Source organism: Botryllus schlosseri, chromosome 14 (assembly GCF_051294905.1).
Source record: "Botryllus schlosseri isolate E-star chromosome 14, Bs_hap1, whole genome shotgun sequence".
Lineage (NCBI taxonomy): Eukaryota > Metazoa > Chordata > Ascidiacea > Stolidobranchia > Styelidae > Botryllus > Botryllus schlosseri.
Window position 1 is genome coordinate 17,459,251 of NC_137249.1, and position 24,857 is coordinate 17,484,107.

Genomic DNA, 24,857 nt, shown 5'->3' on the forward strand with positions numbered 1-24,857 from the left:
TGACATTCTCAACGCCGTACGGACGAGAAACACTCTCCGCCTTCGGGCGATTATATCCAATATATGTTCATTTGCTATCTAATGTGAAAGCCTTCTCTGATGAAGGGGTATTAATTATGTGGCTAGAAGAAACTATCTAGACCCTAGACGACAGTACAAATGCGACAACCAATTTATAGTTAAGTGAGGAAGAACCGGCATGGGATTTTTAAACCGAAGTGCGACGCTTGTATTTTACGCAGTATTCAAACAAGAATCAGTGCTGCTATAATTAAATTCATGGCATCTCACTATAGACTTGCAATGATAGGAGCTGAAAGTCTTCATTCAATTGCAGCTTGGACGTGGAAAAATTGTTTTGTTTGCGAGGATATCGCATATAGTAACTTGCGCCCAACTTTATTTTAGGCTGTCAATAAGAAGCTCAAATACCCGAAGAGAATCTTTCTGATCATTGGCAACGAATTCTGCGAACGATTTTCATATTATGGAATGCGAAGTACGTATGGTGCGAGTTGGCTGTAAGACTTTTAGTGCAAGTGCTTGATCTAATTTAAAATACAGTGCTGGTTTGACTAAATTAGTACCAGTCAGTTTCTGTGTAAGATCAAAACGAGTAGGCAGTTAAGCAAGTGAAACGATGCCACTATCAATAGAAAGCCGAAAGGAACATGCGTAATACCTGCTCATGAAACTCATTTTCATCGAGATGGAATTTACCTTGCTATTTTCTACGATTCGCGGTATCAATATAGGCCTCCTTTGTAAATCATATCAAATTTGAGGCTAGTCATCGCATCGCGGGTGATTACGTCGCAGAAACCAAACCATCAACTACTAACCTTTATAAACTCGCATTCAAGTTGAGGTCACGCGACTATGACCCAAGCATTGAACGTGGCAACTAGAAGTTTAGAAACTGGTACGGGTTGAGGACCATTGATTGTTTCCAATTGCTATAAATTTGAGCTAGCTGTCCTTATTTCTATGACTGTACCACGTACGTGCATTAGGGTTATGACTAGAAAAAAATTGCCTGTAGCAGGAATTAATGAACATTTTGGTATAAATTAATAAAGTTATAATCATTTTGTTCAAATCGAAAAAAAATGTCCCGCACAAATTAACTTCAATTTTCGACACTGGTCCAAATATAGAACAAAAATTACAATTCAAAGGTATTCTTTGCTAGAAATTTAATCTTCATAAATATGTCCTTTTGCACCTGTGATAAAGTTCATCCATCTATTTCACTTCCCTTTCTGTTATTATGTTAGTGCCAGGGACATCTACAACGGACACATCCGACTTGCAATGGGATTTTTAGGCACTTTATCGCTGCAGGACATTCGAGCGCAAAAATAGCAGCAAATAAACTTTGGTATACTCTAGAGCCCGACCGATATTGAACTCCTTGGTCGATACCGATACCCCATACCTTGACCGAGAACCCCAATACATTCAGCCGATATTCAAAAGAAGTTGGATATACATAAGAACATTTTCAAAGCTTCAGAGCATTTATTTGAACATCCTTACAACCATTGTTATACTTGAACATGAAATAAACTAGAAATGCCACATCTGGACACCTGTAAGTGTAAGCTATGTGACATATATCAATATTCTTAGTCTAGCGGTCAAATATGATAGTTGTGTGACTTCCTACCACAATGTTGTGACGACACGAAAATTGCCGATAACTTTTCAGCTTCAATGGCCGATACCGATAATTCTATCAAAGTGTGATATCGTCCCGATATCATCGGCGAACCGATAATAGGTCGGGCTCCAGTATATTCCATCTATATACCTCTGGTTAGAATACCAGACATTCTAACACGCATTTGCGATGAATAAGCATGATAGCCTATCTCAAGAGTTACTCTCCATCTGGGGACTTGGAAGTTGGAAGTACGGAATTATACCCTTGAGCTCCATCTCGCATTGCGTAGCAATGGAAGTTTATGCTATTTGATTAGTGGCAAACTACTATTTTCTCTGAAAGAGCGGCACGCTCTGCACAGCACATAGATAAACTTAAAATCATCACTCCATCCTCGTTTTTCTAATATTTTCATTTGAAATTATGGCTTGGTGGATTGTACCAAGATTTCGTAGTGTTTTACCATATCATCTCCAAATTTGTAGCGGTTGGTTGGCTTTGTTGAGGATGTTGGATTGAAGAACTCTGACATATGCTTGGCAACCAATGTATTGTGATTTATGAAAACCCTTGCTCATCATTGCAATTTGCAGTTTCACATCGACATTCTGCCGCCCAGTATCACCAGATAATAAGTCACATATGATATGGCATTTTTAAATTTTCATAATATTCCTCTAATCGGTTTTCTAGACCGCTGAAAATATGCTGAGTTGTTCTACTCTCACCTTTTCGAACAGCCAGTTGGATTTGTGTCAGACAAATTGAAATTATACGATATATACAGCCTACATCTAAAATCGAAATTATTAATTATTTATTAAATATTTAATTTTAAATAGTTGGTTTGTCTTTGTGGTACAGAACTTGAATATAGCTTTCAATACAACATCCATTGTAACAGAATATTTATTAAACTCGAAGACTCGAAAAGATGTACTTCCTGCCTTTAATGCATGTAATGTTGTTTACCAATACAAGTGCCACTGTGATAGTAGGTATGTACAGGGCCGTAACTGCCACACCCAAACCCCCCAATTGGGGAGGGGGCGAGCTCCAAGGGGGCCCAAAATTATTTCATGAATTAGCATACATTATAGAGTATTTTTCGAAAATTTGTGCAACTTTTTCAAAAATTTTTCGCGCTGTGCGCGATTTCAAGTTGCCAAATTTCTTTATTATTGGGTACTTTTCCTCCAAGAAAACGCAACATTTATGGAAATGGGCATATCAGCGTTGGCCATTACCGCGGAACGACAAACCAAGACGTATAAAGTCTTAGACCATGCAATATGCGACTCCAAGAAGTGTGCCAGAACGATCGGCAGCGAGAAAACCTTGGCCGAAAGGGACTGCCCTTATACTGGACGAAAAGTTCGTTATATGTACAAATTCCACATAGGTTTAATTGTCCATAGGCGCCGGAATGACTGGCGTTGAATGTCTTGGCAACCTGAACCTTACAAGACAAATACCATCCCACAGAGAAAAATTATATGGCAAATGAAGAAATACCAATTTGAAATCGTGTGTACTTTTAGTTTAGTACGTTTGGGCGATTCTATATTTTTTGATATAGCAGACAGGACGGGTACGCCCGCCCGAATATGTTTAATTATTATTTACGGGCTCTACAGTTTCAAAGACACCTCACAAGCTATACCAGGACAAGAAATTTATAGCAATATATATGCAACTCCCGATCATATTGACCGATTCAGTCATGAATTATAGAAATTTCTTCTTGCTTCGCGCGGTCAGGCTAGTAAACCTGATACAATAAACGGTCACCCAATGTAGATGACATGTAGCGGTAAACAGCGTACAGCCTGAGGGGAGTCTGGGGGGCCCAGAAGTTAGGTTTATCACCCTATGGGGGCCCAAGACCAACGCTTTGTTTTGGGGGGGGGCTGACGAAGTGCTGTTACGGCCCTGGGTATGTAGGACGTACATCTCAAAGATTGGTTGAGCGTATTAAGCAGCATATCCAGGCCGTGTTATTTTTGGCAGTTTTGGCATCGTCCTCTAAATAGATAGTTTCAGCCTCGAATTGGTCACAAAAACGCTTTATTTGGGATAGTTTGTCAAAAGACACCACAAAATGTGCAGCATCCACGTATAATCAGTGCCAACAAACAATAAGAAGAAGAAAAAACCTAACGATTTCATAGGTTAATCATATCAAACGAATCCACAAAATGTGCAGTATCCATCGGAATCGGTGGCAATAAGCAAAAAGAAATAAAGAAAAGCCTAACAAACACACTCAACAGCTGATTTTTACAGCTGCGGTTGGATAGACTGAAATCGTTTGCACTGTAGCAGTGCTTCCAAACTCAGGTCAGCTAAGTTTCTCCTAAATTCATTTCTCGCCCAGCGAATCTGGGAAATATCGGCTTCAACAGTAGCCGCTGAGGGAAAGAATGTTGCCAGTCATCCACAAAAGGTTTTCAGAGCTTCAAAATCTTTGGAGGGTCGAACCGGCTACCATGCATCATAAAAAGAGATCACTTCGCCAGTACCATCGATCTCATCACGGAAATAATTTTCTTCCTGATCCTTTTCCAGGAGTTTCATGTGTCGTCTCTCAACACATTCTATTTAGTAGCCCGACTATCATTTCTCCTTCAGTCCATTGTTGGGATGACTCGAGTTATGACTTGACTTGAGTCAGACTCGAGTCACCTTTTTCGTATGACTTGACTTGACTCGAGTCACTTTGCCAAAATGACTTGACTTGACTTGACGTATCAAAAATGTGGATTGACTCGTGACTCGGAGCAAAATTCACGAGTCAATTTCAAGTCATCAAGTTATCGGTGTCGATAAAAATCCCTGTATCTTGCATATCTTTGGATTGTCCCCGAAGCGCTGCTGTAACCCGTGACAGCAACCAATCATTTAATGATATAGTACGTTTTACTGAGCCTTCATTGTTCTCTCACAAATAAATTGACCACAAACAGAGTGATCGAAGCTTACAGCTAACGTTATCGTAAACCAGTGGTTCCCAACCTTTTTCGACCCATCGCCCCCTTTTCAAGGTCAACACCGATCATCGCCCCCCAAATTTTGTGCACCGACAATTGGGCATACAGACTGTAATGACCGGCGGGTTGACTAAAAAAAAAAAGGTCATCTTTCTCCGCCCAGAGCTGAAAATAACGTTTTTTCGCTCCACATTGCTAGGTGGATGACTAAAAAAAAAAAAAAAAAAAAAGGTCAGCCGTTTTTACGCGTCATCGCCCCCCTATCGCGCCCTTCGCTATTTTCGCCCCCCGTCGCCCCCTTTGTCCATTTTCGCCCCCCTGTCGCCCCCTTCGTCATTTTCGCCCCCCTAGCTCGCCAAATCGCCCCCTGGGGGGCGATATCGCCCACGTTGGGAACCACTGTCGTAAACTATAGTAGTAAAGTCATTAACAAAATATCCATTTCTGTTCTCTGTTCTTACCTTAACCAAACCTCTTGTGCTATTGAAATTTTACAGGGATATCTAGATATCCCTGGAAATGTTAATAGATATAGCTTATATACTCCTCAACCATAGGCGCAGAATCGAATTGTTTCACATCAATATGTAAAAATGGGTAATATATTGCATCTTATCAATTCGTTTCTCTATTCTCCATTTTAGCTGGCAGTTCTACGTATATGTCGGAGATACAACGCCTTATTGCGTGTATATTTAAGTCTGTATTCGTTCATCGCTTCAGAATTAATGACCACTCAATCTGTAATGCAGACAGCTAGAAAAATGCAATGACGTAATCATGCTTCATACTTCGAAAACGCAACTTGACTTGAATTGTGACTTGACTCGTGACTTGACTTGACTTGACTCGACTTGACTCGAGTCACCCCCGAAAATCGAGTGACTTGACTTGACTCGAGTCACCTTCGAAAATCGATTGACTTGACTTGACTCGAGTCAAAATGTGCAATGACTCGAAATGACTCGTGACTCGAAGGTAGTGACTTGATCCCAACACTGCTTCAGTCTACCGATATATTTTCGGAGGACTTTTGTCACTTCAGGTGGCTTTAATATCACCAACTCGCATGGAAGAGTCCTGGGAAGGTTAGCTTCTTTAAGAACATTGACGCAATAAGACTGCCTGGCAAAACGAGACCATGCAGCTCAGAAATAGCCAGACAGTTTGTTGCGTCACAATGCTCAACTCGATCGCAATGCAAAAATCGTGGTTGATTTTGGGGGTTCCAGTTCCATGAGCAGAATATAATTTATATTTTAATAATCAGTACTGCGGCAGCTTCTCATTGATACCCGTTTTATCAAATTTAGCGCTCGACAAGCCGGTCAAAAATGGTCGTAAAATTGCCTTTGGACAAATGGAAAGTATGACGTAAACCAAATGCAGTCAGCCGTTCAATATCGCTGTGCCCACACCATTTAGGACACCATGCTTTCACCCCTAATGGGTGAGCTGGACCCAGATTAAGAAACCTGCCTTTCACAAACGCTCTTCTCGCTTGTAACGCGGTCCTGTTAACACAACACCATGAACGAAATACACTATTTGGCTGGCCGTGTCATTTTTGGCATATGCCAAAAATTGCTTATTTTTGGCATTTTCAAATTTTTATTTTGGGCAGTTTTGGCATCTGCCTCCTGAAATGCCAAAAATAACACGGCCTGAGCATATCCCAAAATTGATTCGGTCAAAAACATGCGCAAATGATCGCACGGAGCTCGCACGTCAGCGCAAATTGGCTGCCAAAACAGACTGCTATGACGATTACCAAACATATGCTTCGTCAATTTGTCAGCATTTGAGTGTAAACCTCGCCTGTGCACAGCACTATGATGACAATATGTTCACTGTCATTGCGCGTGGTTGGTCTTTGTTTCATCTAAAAGTGCTGGAGTCTACTATTACTCAGTTGAACAAACCTATTATATGGAGACAAAAAGATTTCCTCTGTAACCTACAAATTTCTCATTAGTGCGTGTTGTTTCGTGCGTGTAACTGTTTATTTACGAATTGCGCTGCTACTATAGTACCGTATGTCCGTATGATTTCCAGTAAACTCCACCTGCGGTAAATTCGGCCCGCGGTCACTTCGGCCGTCGGTAAATTGGGCCTTCGGTAAATTCGGCCAGGGCCAGGGTAACAATAACAGTTACAATAACATTACCTAACCTTAACCCTAATCCTAATCCTAATCGTAATCCTATAATCCTAATCGTAACCCTATTCCCAACCCTAACGCTAATCCTAACCCTAATCCTAACTCTAACCCCTAACCTCCAAATCACTTGATAATAATATAATTATGTAATATAATTCACATTATTAGTTGGTAATACAATTTTACACAAAATTCTCCGAGGGCCGAATTTACCGATTGAGTTCGGCCATCGGTAAATTTGGCCCCGTAAATATCCGCGTTATCTCCCGTGACTGTGTGATATACGCATACCCTGACCTTCAAATCACTCGATAATAATATAATTATGTATTATAATTCACATTATTAGTTGGTAATACAATTTTACACAAAATTCTCCGAGGGCCGAATTTACTGATTGAATTCGACCCTCGGTCAATTCGGTCCCCGTGAATATCCGCGCTATCTCCCGCGATTACGCGATCTACACATGCCCTGACATTCAAATCACCTAATAATAGTATAATTATGTCATTAATTCATGTTTACGGTCGGTAATACATTTTAATACAATATTTTCGGAGGGCCGAATTTACCTGGCCGAATTTACCGCGGGCCGAGTTTACTGGCGACCTGTCCGTTTACTTCATAGTTTGTTATTGTTGCCATTGGTACAATGCGAATTTCATGGTCTGTGATTTTGATTGTTGCGTCATACTTTGCCTTTTTGGTTTTGCTTTTAAATCTGTTTAAATCCCTTTAGTGTACCGTCAACTCTTGAAAAGAGGCACCCGAAAAGTCTTCGAGTTTGATAAATATTCTGTTACAATGGATGTTGTATTGAAAGCTTTATTTAATTTTGTATGTAAGCAAGAAAACGATCGGATTAATTCAATCTGGGCAATCACAATCTACCAAAATACTATTTTAAGTCTTCGCCAGGGTTGTAACCAAGTCACAAGGCTCCGAGTCACAAGTCAATCTCACTTTTTAATTTTTGACTCGAGTCAAGTCGAGTCATTTTCAATTCCCACCGAGTCAAGTCCGAGTCCAAGTCAGCGAACAGAGGATCGAGTCCGAGTCATGGTAATATGACTCGAGTCCGAGTCCAAGTCATTGTGTTGACTGCTCAGTTTCCAGTTGAAGTCTTCCTAAACCCACTTTTTTAACTCTGTTTGATGATATTGAATGGTTCGCATTTATAATATATCAATTTTCCTCACTTTTAGCAGTTTCTGGTCGCATTTTCAAGCACCAGTACCAACAAACGAAATCCCAATAGTGTGTTGGCTTTGAAATTACAATGAAATGTCGGTCTTCGCCGTCTAAATCTCGAGTCAATGACTTGCTTCGAGTCATGCGCAATGACTCGAGTCCAAGTCGAGTCAATACACAGATTGACTCGAGTCGAGTCGAGTCTTTTCCGTATTTTGAGAAAATGACTCGAGTCGAGTCGAGTCATCCGAAAATCGTGACTCGAGTCTGACTCGAGTCGAGTCATGACTCGAGTCATTACAACCCTGGTCTTCGCAATTGGAATGGTGTCAGTTAAATTCAAATAAGTCGGTATGTATATTATAGAGTCTGTATCTACAAAAAAAGCCAATCCTTCATACAGTGAAAACTGGAAAATTTTTGTGCGGGAGGTTTTTGTTTAACCAGTCTTAACTTCTGTTATTTTTGAATCAGAACACAAAAGTCCATCGTTTGTGACTACAGGACACACAGCATTTAAATTTTTTTTCTAGTCATAACCCTAACGCATAACCCTGCATTGGCTACTGTTGATCAAAATTTAAGCATGTAGTTTAGCGATCCAGATTGACTGAACAATAAGTTGGATTATGTTAGGGATGATTTTCGAAACGTCCACGTGCTAAAGCAGATGACAACACTTCTTTTCAACAGCTGTTCTCATCCTGTATTTTCGAAACTTCCTGGAACTCGGCGATGACAATTCAACGAGCTTGTACCACGCGTTTGCTATGCTGTCCTACTTTACGCCACTGCTCGGCGGCATCATCTCCGATTCCTACTGGGGCAAATATAAAACTATTGTGGTGTTATCGCTCGTTTATATAGCCGGGCACGCATTGAAAACCGTCGCTGCGATACCGTTCATTCCATCCCGGGGAGTTCACATGTAGGTAATCAAAATATTCGATTAATCGACATAACGACTATAGTGATTCAATATTCAGAGCCTTCTCCGTGCTCGGCTTGATGATGATTGCGCTTGGAACAGGAGGAATAAAGCCATGCGTGTCGAGCTTGGGAGGGGATCAGTTTCATCCCAGTCAGGTTTGATTTCTTATTCTTATTACTCTTAGTATTATTTCGTAATAGCAAAGTACATTAATGCGGCAACAGTGTAACACGATAATGAATTTTGTTTTGCTTTTTGTCAGGATCGTTAAGCTCTCAGGAACGTCGTTAAGATTTCTTACAAAGCGTTTGAAAGTAGCCGTCTGCATGTGGGCGGGGAATCGATGAAGTGGGCGGGCAATCACGAACCTAGAATTTTGATTGGTTGGAACCTGTAATAATAAGCTACTGATTGGCTGAAATACTGATTTTGTGATCATTGCTGGTCACGATTTCGTTCTACTCTGTTGTGTTGGTTTGCAGCCATTTCTGTTCGTGGCATTGGCGATATGGTAAATTGACGTTGTTAATGCTGCCATCGACAACAGCATAACGATCCAGTAATATATTTTCTACCTGAACACTGTGTATAACAGTTTTGTTACTTCTTGCACAGGAGCTTGGCCAATTAAGATAAGAATGAACTAGATGCATGCATCGTGCTACCTTCGAGCCTTCTAAAACATACCAGTTGACAACGACTGTAACTCATAAATTGCAAACCAGTAGTCAATTTCTCCTTATGGCTTGTTATGGTAAGTCGACGTCTCTCTCTAAAACGAACGCATATTACACTTTTTATTCAAGATTTAACAAAGGCAAAAATGCTATTTACAAAAGGCATCATTAAAAAGTATATCGCAGGGTCAGTGTTGCAGATCACTGGCCTTTGATAAGAGTAGACTTCCTGCTGTCTCCAAAAATCTTCCTATGCTGTTCCACAGCTTGAAGCAAACTGTCTCTTTGCTGTTCATTGTCAGTCAAGATTGCAGCATAGTCTGTGCTTAGCTTGACACCTCTTTCTGCGGCATCATTAACGACTTTGACAGAACTAACGTAGCAATTCATTTTATTGAATGAATCTGAAAAGTGCCAATCATCAACCGGTTGACGCAGCCAATCCCCAGAGCATTCAAAAACTTCAAATATGTACCGCGACTGGGGCCCAATAAGGTCAGACAACGTACTGTCCTTGTTGATCTGTATAGTTGCATTCAATGAGGGTGGGCCCCTTCTGAAACTGGAAGTTCGCTCTACTTGCAGGAGCGCCTTTGCCATATTTTCCCGGGTTTCCTTGCTTTCCGTCGGTGAAAACAAGGCGTATACAGCGGTTTCCTCAACAATATACCAGTCGTGCTTCAAAAGCTTTCGTGAAGCAGCTGTGGAAACTTGCTCATCATATTCCTTATAACTCAACATGTGCTGAACGAATCTCAAGTCATTACCAACTGCATCACGACCAATGCTTGAATCCACCCACGCAGGGATATAAAAGAGAACCAAAAATAAATTGAAGCGGCGCAGCAGTTCAACTTCTTCAGATTTGTAATCTAATTGGTCGGCCCACATGAACATCTTTTGAGCATACAGAATTGTACCCATCCATCTCGCATGGTGTGCTGCACCAGGTTTGTGATGACGTATATCTTCATCTGCACCGAGAAGAGCAAGAGCATTAGTCACACATTGCTTGTAGTCATCCCGTGTGAAAAAATCTTTTCTGTTCAACAGTAGCTTGAACTTATCAACTATCATTGCAGCTCGTTCAGCAAAACATAGAGGAATAGTCAGAGTCTTGAATTGCTGTTCCCTGTCAAGACTGCTCCAGTTCCTTTTAAGGTGGGCAAACCATGCATTCTCTGGTCCAGTTGTGGCCTTTCCAAATAAAGATTTCGAAACGTCTTTCACTACCAGCTCATACACATGGTGCCGATATGCATGGTAGAACACCTTCCTTCCTAGAAGGTCTTCAAGAATCTTTGCCGCACCCTTCTTCCAGCCGCTGTTGCTTGCTGTAGTGTCAAAAACCAAAGCTGTTACAGCATCTTTTATATTCCAACTTTCAATTATGTTGAAAGTGGTTTCTGCTTGCGTCTGACCTGCAGCATTTTGCATCTTTTGAATGCCAAGTAGTTTTCCTTCTGAGTATTGAGGATGACAAGATAGGACAATTGACAGAGCCTCATACCGATTTCCTAATCTATCCTCTGTGAGCTTTCCATCCCAATGAATAGCAACATGTTGAGGTTTATTTTCTGCAAATTTTTCTGAAATATCCTTGGAAATTTCAAGACGATTTGTTTCCCTGGCTCTCTTTGTCGAAGATCTTGACAGAGAGAACATTGCTATGTCACCGCCACAAGCCGTAATAAATGCTCCGATCAGCATTGTTGCCTTGTTGTCTGTTATTTGCAATCGATCCAGAGCTTGGGACACATGGGTATTATTCATAATATTTTTAGGTGCCATCAGCTTAATGGCTGTCGAGGTGCCAAGACCAACATCAGCATCATAATCAGAACTTGAACTCAAACTATCACCCTCTTTTGAAGATGAAGAAGATGCTAAAACAACATAGTCATCACTTGAGTCATGTTGAATGTTTTTAACAGTTCTATCCGCCATGGTTGCTGTTTTCTTTTCGATGTCTTTAGCGAGAATCTTGTCTCTTCCCAACATTATGCATTTGCGAGATTGCTGTTGATCTTCATAGAATGCAATGTCTTCGAGCTTTCTATCATGTGATAGATAAATGTCATTTTGTATTATTGCTATCGCATCTGTACTTCCAATATCCCACAACTTGTCCAAATCTTCCGTGAATTTTTTCCTCTTACCCTTGGGATCACTTTCCCGTTTCATGGTCGCCTTCAGAAAAATTTATTTTTTGTTCAGTCTTTCAAGTAATTTCACTGCATTTCCTTTAAGTATTGTGGCAATTCTCGCCATTTGCCACACTGTCATGACATCATGAACCACCACATTACATAGCTCACGAGTAGGGGTTGACTGAGGGCAATGGTCTTTCAGATGCAGAAAGTAACTCATTACTTCTCGCAAGGTTGGTAATCTCGAGCCACAGATGTAATCGCAAGCATATCCGACCAAGTAATGCTCAGATCGAGATCTTGTTCTTCTCTGTGGCAAGTGCACAGTCTTCCGCCGTTTTGCCTCTGCCATGACAGTAATATTTTTGCCTTCTATCATAAATTACAGCTACGCCTAAAACATTTAAGTAACAAGTGTTACATTACGACTATTAACTCACCAACCCACAATGCCCTTGTACATAACCACAACCACTACTAACAAAATCGACCTCATCAGAACAGAAAATGCTGCTGCAACTAAAACATTGAGCAAGGAACAAGTGTTGCATTACAACTATTGATGCATCAACCCACAATGCGCTTTACAAATTCCCGTCTCTACTAACAGACTCGACCTCCGCAAAACAGAAACTACTGCTACAACTGATACATTCGAAGAACCACTGTTACATTACTACTATTGACTCATCAAACCACAACACGCTTTTACAGTATTACAGCCGTCACCAACAGACTCAGCAGCAGCAAAACCTACTCCTTCTGTCAAACACGGTGAAGCACCCAAATCAGAGCTGACAGCCGCCGTCATCATTGAAGCATAACCGATTACCCAATCAAGAATCGTGGTTTCGTCATTGCCCGCCTAGTTGCAATTTCGCCGTCGGTGGCCCGCCCACTCTTTGGCAGCTACTTTCAAACGCTTTGTAAGAAATCTTAACGACGTTCCTGAGAGCTTCTTTCAGGCTTGTTGATGTTTTTAATCAATAATCTATAGAATAAGACATTACAACGCAGCATTTTCGAAATTTTTCAAATTTTGGACAACCCTAATACGCACGGATAACATACGAGACGAACGAATAATGGCGGGAGCAAGGGCGTAGCCAGAAAATTAATTTGGTGGGTCAAAAATTTGATGGGGTTTATCCGGGCTCCTCCTCGCCATCTCATCTGGCAGCTACGGAATAAAAAAAATGAAGAAAATTGGCCAGGTGTAAATAAATGACCGCAGTAATCGACAAACATCATGAATGCCACAGACAAACGAACAACAGTAGACACATGTATGTCTTTTATAGCGATGCGATTTTTTTAAAATAATTCACGACTAAATTTTGTCAGTAATGTTGCATATTGTATATTGGCCCACGTGATCAGAGTTATTGGTAGAGCTTTGGGATGTGGTGTCTGCGAAAGTTCAGGGCACGTTAATGATGTTATTATACATCTACTAGAGAGGAGTAGTTGTCAATAATTAATCTGTTGTTATTTCGTGGCCTCTCGGCTGCTATATTGGTAAATGATGTTGGAATCACACAAATGTTCCAAACTAAACCAAATGTGGAACCTCTTCGTCGGACGCCACGATTCCAAGTTGACATTTGATCACGGGGTGAGATGCGCATTTCGAGAAATTAGTCTAAATATTTTTTTTCGGGGGATAGGGTACTCACTCATTAATATCAAGGCATGCAGCGTGACAATAAATTGATCGAAGTGAGAAGAAAAATATCTAGTTTAATGATGCTATCGAAAAATACTCTATAATTTTATGTTTATTTGAGAAACAATTTGGGCCCCTACGAGCTCAATACCCACAATTAGAGGTTTTGGGCGCGACTGTTACGCCGATGGACAGGAGTCCTCATATACTCTGCGGTGATTGGTTGGCTCGAGCGATGGGTTCTTACAGATGTATGGTTACAGTGTTGCGCACTATACATTGTCATATGATTCAGGTAATTTACCGGAACCAATTCTTCTCAATGTTCTATTTCACCATAAACTGCGGGGCTTTGTTGGCGAAAATCATTATGCCGATGATACGAGCTGATCTACGCTGTTATCCAGGCTACACGGGGCCTACTTTTGAAGAATGTTACTCGGTTGCATTCGGCATACCGGGTGTGCTCATGATTATCGCAACAGGTAAGATCCACTATGTATATATGACAAAGGCATAATGGATGACAAAAATATCACGGAGTGATATGTTACAGTTACCATTGTTGCCGGATCACCGTTTTATACCAAATTAAAGCCTTCCGGGAGCGTCTTTATGCGATTTTGCAAATGTATAGTATCTGCCTGCAGAAACAGATGGAATACTAAGCCTAGTGAAAGAAATAAAGATCATTGGATTGACTATGCAGATTCTCCGGTATGTGATGAGTCGCTATGTTATAGGATGTCAAGCAGTAAAGTTTTTAACTCATTTTCGGCTACAAACCCCACAACATTTTCGAAAAAAAAATCCATCGCACTCCATTCTCAAACGGTCTGACGCATTTCGTCATATTTATACTCTTCAATATGCGGCTGTTTTAAAATTGCAGATCTAATATTAGATGCAGCACGAAAAATTGAAACCAATACCAAACATACCTGCATATATATACGTCAGCAATATTTTATGAGGGATGTGGCAAATATACCTCGGATCATTTGTCCGCGATAGAGGATGCGGTTGTCATTATATTTAGAATTTCAAGAGGATATTAAAAACCTCAAAATATGCGAGGTGATCTTCATCAATTCTATTCTAACTTCTTAAGTATGTTTTCACAGCCTCGAATGAAGCGTGATACCAAGTATGTACTTGCTGTTCTCATGATATTCTCTCCGTTACCCATATTCTGGACTTTATTCGATCAGCAAGGATCGAGGTGGACATTACAAGCTCTTCAAATGGATCGTCAATGGGTATATAGCAATCCTATTCTTAATATAGCTTAATACTAGTTTCGCCACAGAAACAATATTGACATATAAAACAGGCCGAATGTGCCCAAATTATCTCTAGCACTATAATATCTCTGCACAAGTTATAAATCGTAAGGAGCATCTATCGGGATCTCTCATCACGAGAAATTTGTACACGGCATAAGAATATTCGATTACATCGTTACATGACAGCGTTGGTGGCCTTAATAGTCAATGTCTGACGGCATGACGCCAGTCCAAAGTAGCGGTGCCAACCAGCGTTCCACCACTCCCCGTGTGCTTCGGAGAGTGAGACCAATTTCTACCCGACATACCTTTAGTCGGGTATCGCCCTGTTCGTATTTGTTAACGCACACCTCGGGCCCAGGTCTTCAAAGGAAATATTTCGATATGCTGGTCTGCTTAATGCTGATACGAAATACCATTAAAGTGAATTTCTCATTCAGGGCGGATATCTAGTGAAGCCGGAACAAATGGACACAGTGAACCCTTTGCTTATTTTGACCTTGATCCCGCTTTTCGAAGTCACTCTCTATCCCTTGTTGAGGCGAAATGGCATCTCCTTTACCCCAATTAAAAGAATGACTGCCGGGTTGATTTTAGCTGGCGTCGCCTTTCTCGTGACAGCAATCGTACAGTTTCAAATCGATGTGAGTTACGGTTGATCTGTATATCTCTTCATTTTCAATTTCGCTTGCTACTTTTTCTACGTAGAAAAATTTGACTCCGCAGCCTAAAGCTAACGAATTCGCTGTAAGAATAGTGAACACAGCACCTTGCGAGCTCTCGTTGACGTCGGCTCGGCCTGAATTTGACGGTATAACTCTCCCTGAACTACAAGTAGGGAGAACGTCTTGACTGGCATCCATACCAAACAACTAACACATTCCTCGGTCATACTTCAGACGTCGAACACGGCAGCTAAGTTTATCGATGCAACGAAACAAAGTTCGTTCGAAGTTTCTTATACGTCACAATGTATGTTTGTCGCTAAAGGGATACAGATCAACCCTGTGCCCGGGAAAATCATGGATGTTGTTATCACTCAAAATTATTCTCAGATTAAGGTAGGAAAAAAATCATTACATTGTCCGTAATCGGATTGGTACCTCCATGATCGTAGCGCGTTGTAGGGATCTATATAGTTGGGGAATGACGTAAGTTATCCTGTATAGAAGTGACAAATGCGAGGCTAAGAAGAAACGTGACTTAGTCTGACCTAATATGCAGCAAAGTCGAACATTTCAACCTTTACTTGATGTTATAACAACTAGGTTTTAAACCTGTGTTGAGACGACTCGAGTCACTTTTTCAAATGACTTGACTTGACTCGATGAGTCACTTTGCAGAAATGACTTGACTTGACTTGGTATTTCAATAATGTTTATTGACTCATAACTTGAAGCTCTATTTTCGAGTCAAACTCAAGTCATCAAGTAGCCTACACGGTGACTTTTGTGAGCAACCAGTCATTCCACGATTGCGCAGCCTGGTTCTACTGAGCCTCCGTCGACATGTCACAATTAAAGTGACCGGAAACGACATGATTAGAGCAGTGGTTCGCGGACCCCTTTTGTACCGTCACATATTTTTAATGAACATATAACGCCCAGCCTAGTCATTTCTATCTAGCAGCTCATCTCGGAAGTTATTCTGGAATAGTGATTATGCATAGCCTATCACAGCAGAACTGGATTTTTACAAACATTTCCAAGTCACCCCGTATGACCTTACTACTCCAACTGTTTAGTGTTCCGCAAACCCCAGCAAAACATCTCTAAACAGCAATATGTTTGTAGCAGTAGGCTGCTGTCCTTTTAACAAATAAAATGAGTTTGCACAGTAGGATATTTCATTTCAGACGTCCATTCTGTTGATGGATGGATGTGGAGGTGGATTGCGTATTACATCATATCCATTTGTTTCAACTTACTGAGGTTTCATATTCTTTCATCTATTTGACTGACAGTTACCGACATAATTTAGCAGTTCCGCGTAAATGCAAGCTATGCAACGCCCGTTGAAGGTATAATTAACTCGATCATCGTTACGCGATTCAGAATTAATAGCCACTCAATCTGCATTTCAATCGTTGTTCAGAATGCAATGTCTTGAATCATGCCTCGTATTTCGAAAATTCGACATGACTTTGCGACTTGCCTTGACTTGAGTCGACTCCCGTTCAAAAATCGAGTGACTTTACTTGACTGGAATCAAAATGTGCAATGACTCGATTCCAACACTGTTATAAATACTTATGCAGTCAAAACTGACAATATTCTGCTGTGGTGGTGCTGTTCGTGCAAGGATTAAGCCAGTTCAGTATAATCAATGGAATAGTAATTGAATAGGCATACGTGTTTATGAGTTGAGTTTCATTTTCGCAGTTGTAGTAATGGTTAATGAATTGATGAATAGAGGAGGTTGACGTTCACCGTGTTATTGATATAATTTGCAGCATTTTCCCGCAACGAAACAGCATGAAGGTGAATACACAGAGCTATCGTTAATTAACACCGGGAATGAGGATTTGACAGTTATATTTCACAATACCAACATGACCTTTAGCGTACCTGCTAATAAGGTAACCTCTGGCGTCCGATTACCTTTGGGAAAGTGAGTATACGGATTCCACGTATTTTACCGCAGCATGCGATTTCATAGCATTCACACTCCCCGGCAACACCCATGAAACATGTGTGGCCGCGTATAGCCTTTAAAATCAATCAATCAGTGCATTTATGTCGCGCTGTCGCTATTTTCATACATTCCATATAACAAATGTTGTTGACACTTGTTACAGTCAGCCTTACGCGGTTTACAACGACAATACATTGGTGTCGCTGTCGAATGAAGAAATACGTCTTCAAATCGGCGGACTGTATAGCCTATATCTTGTGCACGATGGTGAGAAGGTGACTTGAATAGGTTGTTGCAGTATGCAATCGAAACATACGATTCATGGCAAGTCGTCGACTTGAATTTCAGTATAACGATTTACAAGAGGAATATGTTAATCATTTTACGGTCAACGTTGCTTGGATGCTTCCGCAATACTTAATCCTGACGGTTGGAGAAGTATTCTTGTCAATAACAGGGTTGGAGTTTGCGTACAGCCAAGTGAGTTGTAGTATGAGCATGAGCAGTTGAGCACGCTTACACGATTACAATTGTTTCTTCAGAGAAGTCTGTGGGCTAGTGTGAAACCCCCGTTGCTAACCATTTGATTATAATCCGTTCACATTTCAGATACATCATAAAATTCTAATATCGCATTTAAAAATATTGTGTGAAAGCTTTGACAGGCATAACTACCTTAATTACAAACACCAGGGATATTATTAGGGATGGCGTGAACGTGAGGCTCACGTTCGCGTTCTGTGTGTGAACCTCAGAAATTTAGAGGTTCACGTTCACAAACGAACCTTGGTAGGTTCTGGACTGTGAATCTTTTTCATGGATTTACCATTGTTCACGTCATTATAACATCTTTCGTTGAAATTCTTTGCATTTCAACTTCGCTCCATTCTATGCATGGCGCTGGCAGCATAAAAATAAACATCACCAAACGGGCATGCACCCGCCAATCTCAAATATTTTACTTGCTTTGTTACAAAAGTTTGCTCGAAATATCCAGCTTTCCGTTTGTGAGTATTTAGTGACTCTCTGCTGTGAGTTTGACCCGCAATCACACGACATCAAGAGCGAAATACAGTACATGAAGCATGTATAGGTAATTGGCGAATAATGCTCATTCAACCAATCAATGAAATTGATGTCGTTGTCTAATGTAAAAATCTAGCAGGGGTATCGGGTCAATCTTGATTTCATATGTTTATTCTATCATAAAAAAACCAAATCCGTGCGATTGGGGTGTTGGCTACTGCTGTATGAATTTTTAATGGGGTAATATCGGTAGCAAGTACAGAAACCCGTTTTACACTCCCCTAAATATCAAGCAATATCAAGCAATAGCAATACTCAGACGCCGAATACATTGTATACGGTCTGGCCTGGACCGTTGAGGCGTATATTTCCTCGCAAGCCTTTGTCGAAATTGTTGGCAAAGCGACGGAAGATATTGATTTAATGGGACTATTATATCATTTGATTGCCCCAGTTGATACATTTGGCGTCGTTCAAAACGTCAATGTGTACTTCAGCATTGTGGCATTATGTGGACAATAATATAAGCAATCACTTCACTGAAATGTAGGGCTGCAATCAGCAATATGACGTCACATGACGTCATGAGGTTCACGTTCGCGTTCACACACAACCTTTTAAAAAGGTTCGCGTTCACACGAATCTGAACCATTCAGAGGTTCACACCATCCCTAAATTATATGATGTATGAGAATCTGCGAACTATGTCCGCAGTAATAGCAATTCTGCAAATATGAACTCGTCAACCTCCGTCTATCAAGAGTATATCAACATTGGTCTTTTGGAATGATTTCTATCGCGATCCAATCTAGGCTTGCCATATTTTTGTGCGGCAAATTATAGATAACCAACCTACTGATAGGTACGCAACAGCCATCGTCACGCTTGCTTGCCCAGACGAAATTGCTGCTCAGTGCTCAGCGATCTGAACGCAACATAATTGCTAATCTCATAGCTCACGACCCGAGCGCTCAAATTAGGTAAAGTCGATCTTATTTGAAAGCAACTGTCGCACTGATTTCGAAAATATACATTAAAATCGGATCAGGGCAACGGAACCCCCTCGAAATACAACTTCAAGACTGAAAATCGGCATTGTTCTGAACAATCGCAAGCACTCAAGGGCCATTGTTATGTTTATTGTGATGCGTCGCTGCGATTGTTTAATAACAATGCCGATGTTCAGACTTTGAATGCTATTTCGGCGTGGTTCCATTGCCTTGATGAAATTTTAATGTATATTTTCAGAATCAGCGCGACAGTAGCTTTCAAATAAGATCAACTTTACTAAATTTGAGCGCTCGGGTCGTCAGTTATGGGATTAGAAATTATGTGGCGTTCAGATTGCTGAGCAGCAATTTCCTCTGGTCAAGCAAGCGTGACGACGGGTGTTGCGTGTCTATCCGCACTCCGCAGGTTAGTTATCTATCGGCAAATTCCGGACATTGTTTAGCGCCCACTATCGGATTATAAAATGAGGTATGACACATTGTCTGTCAATATGACGTAAAAAAATCATCCTCTCTCCGCGCACATGACATAGTTAGTGGTAGAGCTGGTGGAGGATGACGACTTCGAAAATGCAGGGAGCGTAATTGTACATCGTTAAGTCATGTCATGTCACACGGAAAAGACTATTTTTGAGCGTAAATGCCGGTCCGCACCAGCAGGTTGCACATCCGGGGGTTTTCAACGTGTTATGGTTCCGACTTCATTTTAATTTGAAAATGTTCTGTGACCCGGCTCAAAATTTGATAAGCTGATTACTGAACAACGGTCAGCAACTTAGCCCAGACTCACGGCCTATTTTGGAAGCTGATTACGTTCAACATCTTCACGAACCCCAGAATAAAGGCAAGTGACCCCCGGGTTTAGAGCCACTATCTTTAACAAAAGCATCTAAATGGCCTTCACTGACTCCAGGCATATACCGTTGTCTTAGAATTGCGATCACATTGCGACTTATTTCAGTAATTAATTGATTGTTATTTTATTTATTTATTTTGATTCCATATCTTGCGAGGTCGGAAGTAGTCCGCATATTAAAATCAATGAATGTGGCACTAAATAGCGCGCAGAGCGAAGAAAACCCCTAGTGGCATAAATCTGCAAAGAATAATATTGTTTATGCCGATTTAGGAAAAGATTTTATCCTATTTCAAGCCTTCAAAATTCCGGACATTCGGGGATTTGGGCGACAGATTCTCTATTTTGGGTAGAGGCCGCACACTTTTCCACTTGTCCGCGCTGGAATCGACATTCATTAAGATCAACCACAATTATGCCAGCAGAAAGAACGTTTGCTTCAGCTAAAAATTGGCCACTAGCTGCGCTCGCGGTTTGTCTGCACTTGATATTGTTTTGTTTCTATGACGTCATAATTGGCTGTATGCAATGTAGTTATATGCAAGTTTTTGAAATTCTCTTTATGCCGACGATTACCCCTGAAGAGTGTTGGCTCGAAAATCTTCGGGTTTTAATATATTTGTAATATGAATATATTATTAAAATGAGCATTTTTTAGAATTTACTCCCTGACTCAGTTTGAACAGTGAAATTCCGAACATGTCCTGGAAATTCCAGACCTATGGCAACCCTAATCCAATCGAAGTAGTCAGGTAGGGCTACGTGAAATCCCCCGTCGCGGGAAATACAGATAACGATATATATGTTATTCAGCCGCGCCTAGGGTGTTTGTATGTATACTCTTAACACATTACCGGCTTGTAGTATTCCTGGAATGAAAAATTCTTTGCACCTGTCCCTATATCTTTGTAGTGGAGGCCTAGGCCCGGGTGGGTGTTTGATTTCGAAGACTGCTCCAAGTCGTTTCAACACCTTCCTATCTTTTCATTGTATCGCAGTCTTGTGGTGATTGAAGTGGTGAAAATTCTTCATAAACTGAACTGAGGCCAGACACCATAGTTACGTTATTGCATAGGTGGTGCTATAGAATGGCACTTCGACTGATCTGATACCTTGTTTGCCGGGTTCGCATTCCTCGCATGTCGTTTTTTATTCTTATTTTGAAAAATGAACTAATGATTTTAAAAATGAAGCGCAGAGAGCATCCGGTTGATTGACTTCCGCGTTATAGTCAATGGTATTTGATTGTCGTCTCCGCGACCCCCGACAATAGACAAACGACCCTGCGGGGATGGCGACCACTTTGTTGGGAACCCCGGTCCTAGATAATAATAGCACAGTCCAAGTTGGTAGAGAAATTAACAGAAATGCATAGCATGGACGCCGGATGGTCACGCGACAAGAGAAGTTTGGCTGTGATCGTGATGGCATGAGATACCATGCTCTAATAATGAGGAACGACCTCGTAATTACTTTTCTGCATGGGCTCTAATCAAGATGGTGTTCTAAAAGGCTGGGCTTGAAGCCTCGAAGCCCGATTTCAAAAAGGTTTTCATACAAACCACACACTGTGACAAATAATTTCCCTCATAGTTGATTGCGATGAATCCATACTTTTTCTATTTTGCGTTATTCTTTCGTTTCGACATGGAAAATATTTAGCCTGCTTACTATAGGCCTACCGATGAGTTCGTCTGTTAGCCCTGGCATCCTAGTTAACCAATCTCACAAGTTGCTCAGTTTTGGCGAATCTGGTGTAACGGAACAAAACAGCTGAAGAATTTAGTACATAGTGAATTTACAGTGGTTTTAGCCACTGCAACTGACAGTAAATTGTAGACTAAATCCAATTAAAAACCCGCCCTCTTCGCGTGCCACTCAAATAGCTCTCGCGTACCACTATTGGTACGTGCGCCGCAGTTTGAGAACCATTGGCTTAATCCAAATGATCAATATGTCAACTGTTTTCCAAACAAAGATGTCTTGATTGTTGCAGGCACCACCGAGCATGAGATCTGTGGTGACAAGCTTCTGGCTTCTCACGGTCTCGCTTGGCAATGTAATTGTCGTCATTGTGGCTCAGATGAAAACTATCGAAAGACGTGCACATGAGTTCATCTTATTTGCGATGCTCATTTTTGTAGCATCCGGGATTTTCATGGTTCTGGGAAAAAGGTAACGACGAATTCGTTCATTTCAAAACTTTCATCTGTATATGTTTATCTGATTATCTTTTTGTAGTTTGAAAACTTATGCATACTGCTAGGTAGTCACGGGGTGACAGGCGCGAATAGTCCCTCCAAATTTTAAACTCGTAACGTCATTATGACGACATCCATTTTGATTACGTCACAAATGGTATTCGTGACGATCATTTCATTAATAACATCCCTAATTTCATACTAGCCACATTCCATATATGACCAACACCTCGTGCACTGTAAAAAATAAAAACCACGATTTACCGCGAAATGTTTGGAAGCACGGTAGCCAGACATTTCGTGGTAATCTAACATTACCGTTAGTCAATGTAAATTTAACTTACACTCGTCCGGTAATCTCACTTTACACGCCAGACTGTAATGTTACAGTTACCTCCGGTATATCTAATCTACATGTTCTCCTGTACATTTGCTATCGAGACTGTCATTTTACCGCCTACCTACCTACATGCTGTCCCTGTAAATCAGGATTACATACCAGCTTTTAAATTCACGTACATCCATACCTATCGCAAAGCAACCCGATGTAAGAATATCGCAACATTTTCTTCACATCCCCAAAACGACATTGGAACAAACTATATTCATTCATGATATCACGATGAAGTGGTTATCGATGGAAAAATATTGCTGCTGGAGGTCTAATTCTTCTTTAGGAGACATGCAGTAACACGAGTGGTCTCAAGAAAACGTGAATTAATTCCACCACCGGCCAAACTTCCAATTGTTTCTTTTTCTCATTCCTTCTGTGTAAGTAGTATCTTGCAGTTCCACTAAAAAGAATTCATGCGTAAGTCGCTAATAAAGCAAAGTTCCTAACCTGGACAGTGGACATGACATTATAAAGACTAAGACAAATAGGCTAACAAAAATATAACATGTTTTGAAGTACCGGTACTGGCACATTGTGTGATGACGGCTCCGCCTTTTACATGACATAGCAGAGATTCATGACTTTATCTCTGTATTGAAGCAAAAGGTTCCTAATTTAAGGTGGCATGTGTGGCAAACAAATCCAGCAGTGGATGAAAACATATCTATGCTATGGCCCGAAAATGACATTACCAAGCCAACAGTTTTAACTCCTCCGCAGCGGAGTATGTGGTCACTATATAAGTCGAAAAATATCCCAAAATAGAACAGAAAATGCGGCGAATGAAATATATCAATCATGAAATCTAAGTCATCGAGGGCTGGTGTGCAGAGTCAGACATTCACGGTAACAAATACTATGTAGTACTGTATTACCTTTTAAGATGCGTATTCCATTCAGCATTCCTAGGAATCTTCATCGATCGTATCCACTTTCTTCAAGCACAAGCTTCGCTCCACCCTTTGCTCAAATCTCACTAATGGCCATTGGCCACTGGCCAGACGACAGCACGACACTCGAACGATTTCGTAATAAATGGTATTCATCCGCTGACACATGACACCGATAATATTTACTGGCCACGTTATAATGTTTGATCTGGGTCGTTTTTTCCCATACAGAAACAATTATCATTGCATATAGTCCCTTTTTTCATCTAATTTCGTATAAATTGATATATATTGCATGTGTTGTTCACTACTTACTGTACTTACCTAACCAGACGCTGCTTGTGATGTCACAGTTGTGCGTTGGTTGTTTACTACGAATCTCAGATAAAGCAGTCACCTGATGTAACCTATTACAGGTCGCCTTCTCCGCCATTAACAAATGGTCAGCTGAGCATGCGGTGCTGATATTTCTAGTTTTCCCGAGCAATATTATACATCCTGAACTAATTTTCTAACTTATCAGCCTTATCCGTGACAACGAATGTAACCAGTGAGACTGGCCGTACAGCCATTGCCTTATAATATAATATGGCTACGGTGTACCACATTAGCTACGATTGTCAGTTATTTCTTGTACCCTACTAAGCTTAAATTGATACTAGAGCCAACAATTTCGGTATGATAGACCCCAGTCTCGCAAACGAGGTTCAATCAGGTCAAATCACCTCTAGAATGACGTATCAGTAACATTCAGTTCTACGTATACATTGGCTGCAGCGATTTTGAAGCTAATCAATTTTGCCAATAGCCCGGTAAACTGCAGTAACGAGTAACTGTCAGTAATTTTGCGAAGAAATTCTGGTAACTTACTTTACAGCTATGTTAAGGTAATATTATATATCAAAATGTAAAATGACAAGCTACGCACAGTAATTGGCTGCGACCGGTAATTCGTGGTAAAATTTACAGAGATTTCCGAGTAAATCTACCAGATTTTTTACAGTGTGCAATCCGTGTTTGTCAGCTATGGGAACTACCGTATTTCTTGACCATAGGGACATGCATGTCCCATGCATATTAAATTTGTTCTAACGTCAAGAAACCTTACATACAGACAATTTATTT

At 40.8% G+C, this 24,857-nt stretch overlaps 1 protein-coding gene and 1 long non-coding RNA gene across 2 annotated transcripts in view; one reads left to right on the forward strand and one right to left on the reverse strand.

Annotated features, from left to right (window-relative positions):
* LOC145456419 (solute carrier family 15 member 2-like) overlaps window positions 1-24,857 on the forward strand; it is a 48,925-nt gene that overhangs the window by 22,156 nt on the left and 1,912 nt on the right. Inside the window, exons 2-14 of the mRNA XM_080334536.1 lie at window positions 409-499; window positions 8,705-8,939; window positions 8,998-9,097; window positions 13,731-13,920; window positions 13,992-14,152; window positions 14,560-14,694; window positions 15,162-15,365; window positions 15,430-15,555; window positions 15,621-15,782; window positions 17,174-17,331; window positions 17,519-17,630; window positions 17,704-17,835; window positions 22,244-22,422. Coding sequence (XP_080190662.1) covers window positions 409-499; window positions 8,705-8,939; window positions 8,998-9,097; window positions 13,731-13,920; window positions 13,992-14,152; window positions 14,560-14,694; window positions 15,162-15,365; window positions 15,430-15,555; window positions 15,621-15,782; window positions 17,174-17,331; window positions 17,519-17,630; window positions 17,704-17,835; window positions 22,244-22,422 — 1,985 coding nt within the window. The remainder of the gene's footprint in view (window positions 1-408; window positions 500-8,704; window positions 8,940-8,997; window positions 9,098-13,730; window positions 13,921-13,991; window positions 14,153-14,559; window positions 14,695-15,161; window positions 15,366-15,429; window positions 15,556-15,620; window positions 15,783-17,173; window positions 17,332-17,518; window positions 17,631-17,703; window positions 17,836-22,243; window positions 22,423-24,857) is intronic.
* Window positions 23,013-24,857, reverse strand: LOC145456457 (uncharacterized). Its single transcript, XR_013920608.1, has 2 exons — window positions 23,718-24,857; window positions 23,013-23,242 (listed from the first exon to the last, which is right to left on the reverse strand). It is a non-coding gene; the product is annotated as an uncharacterized LOC145456457 (long non-coding RNA).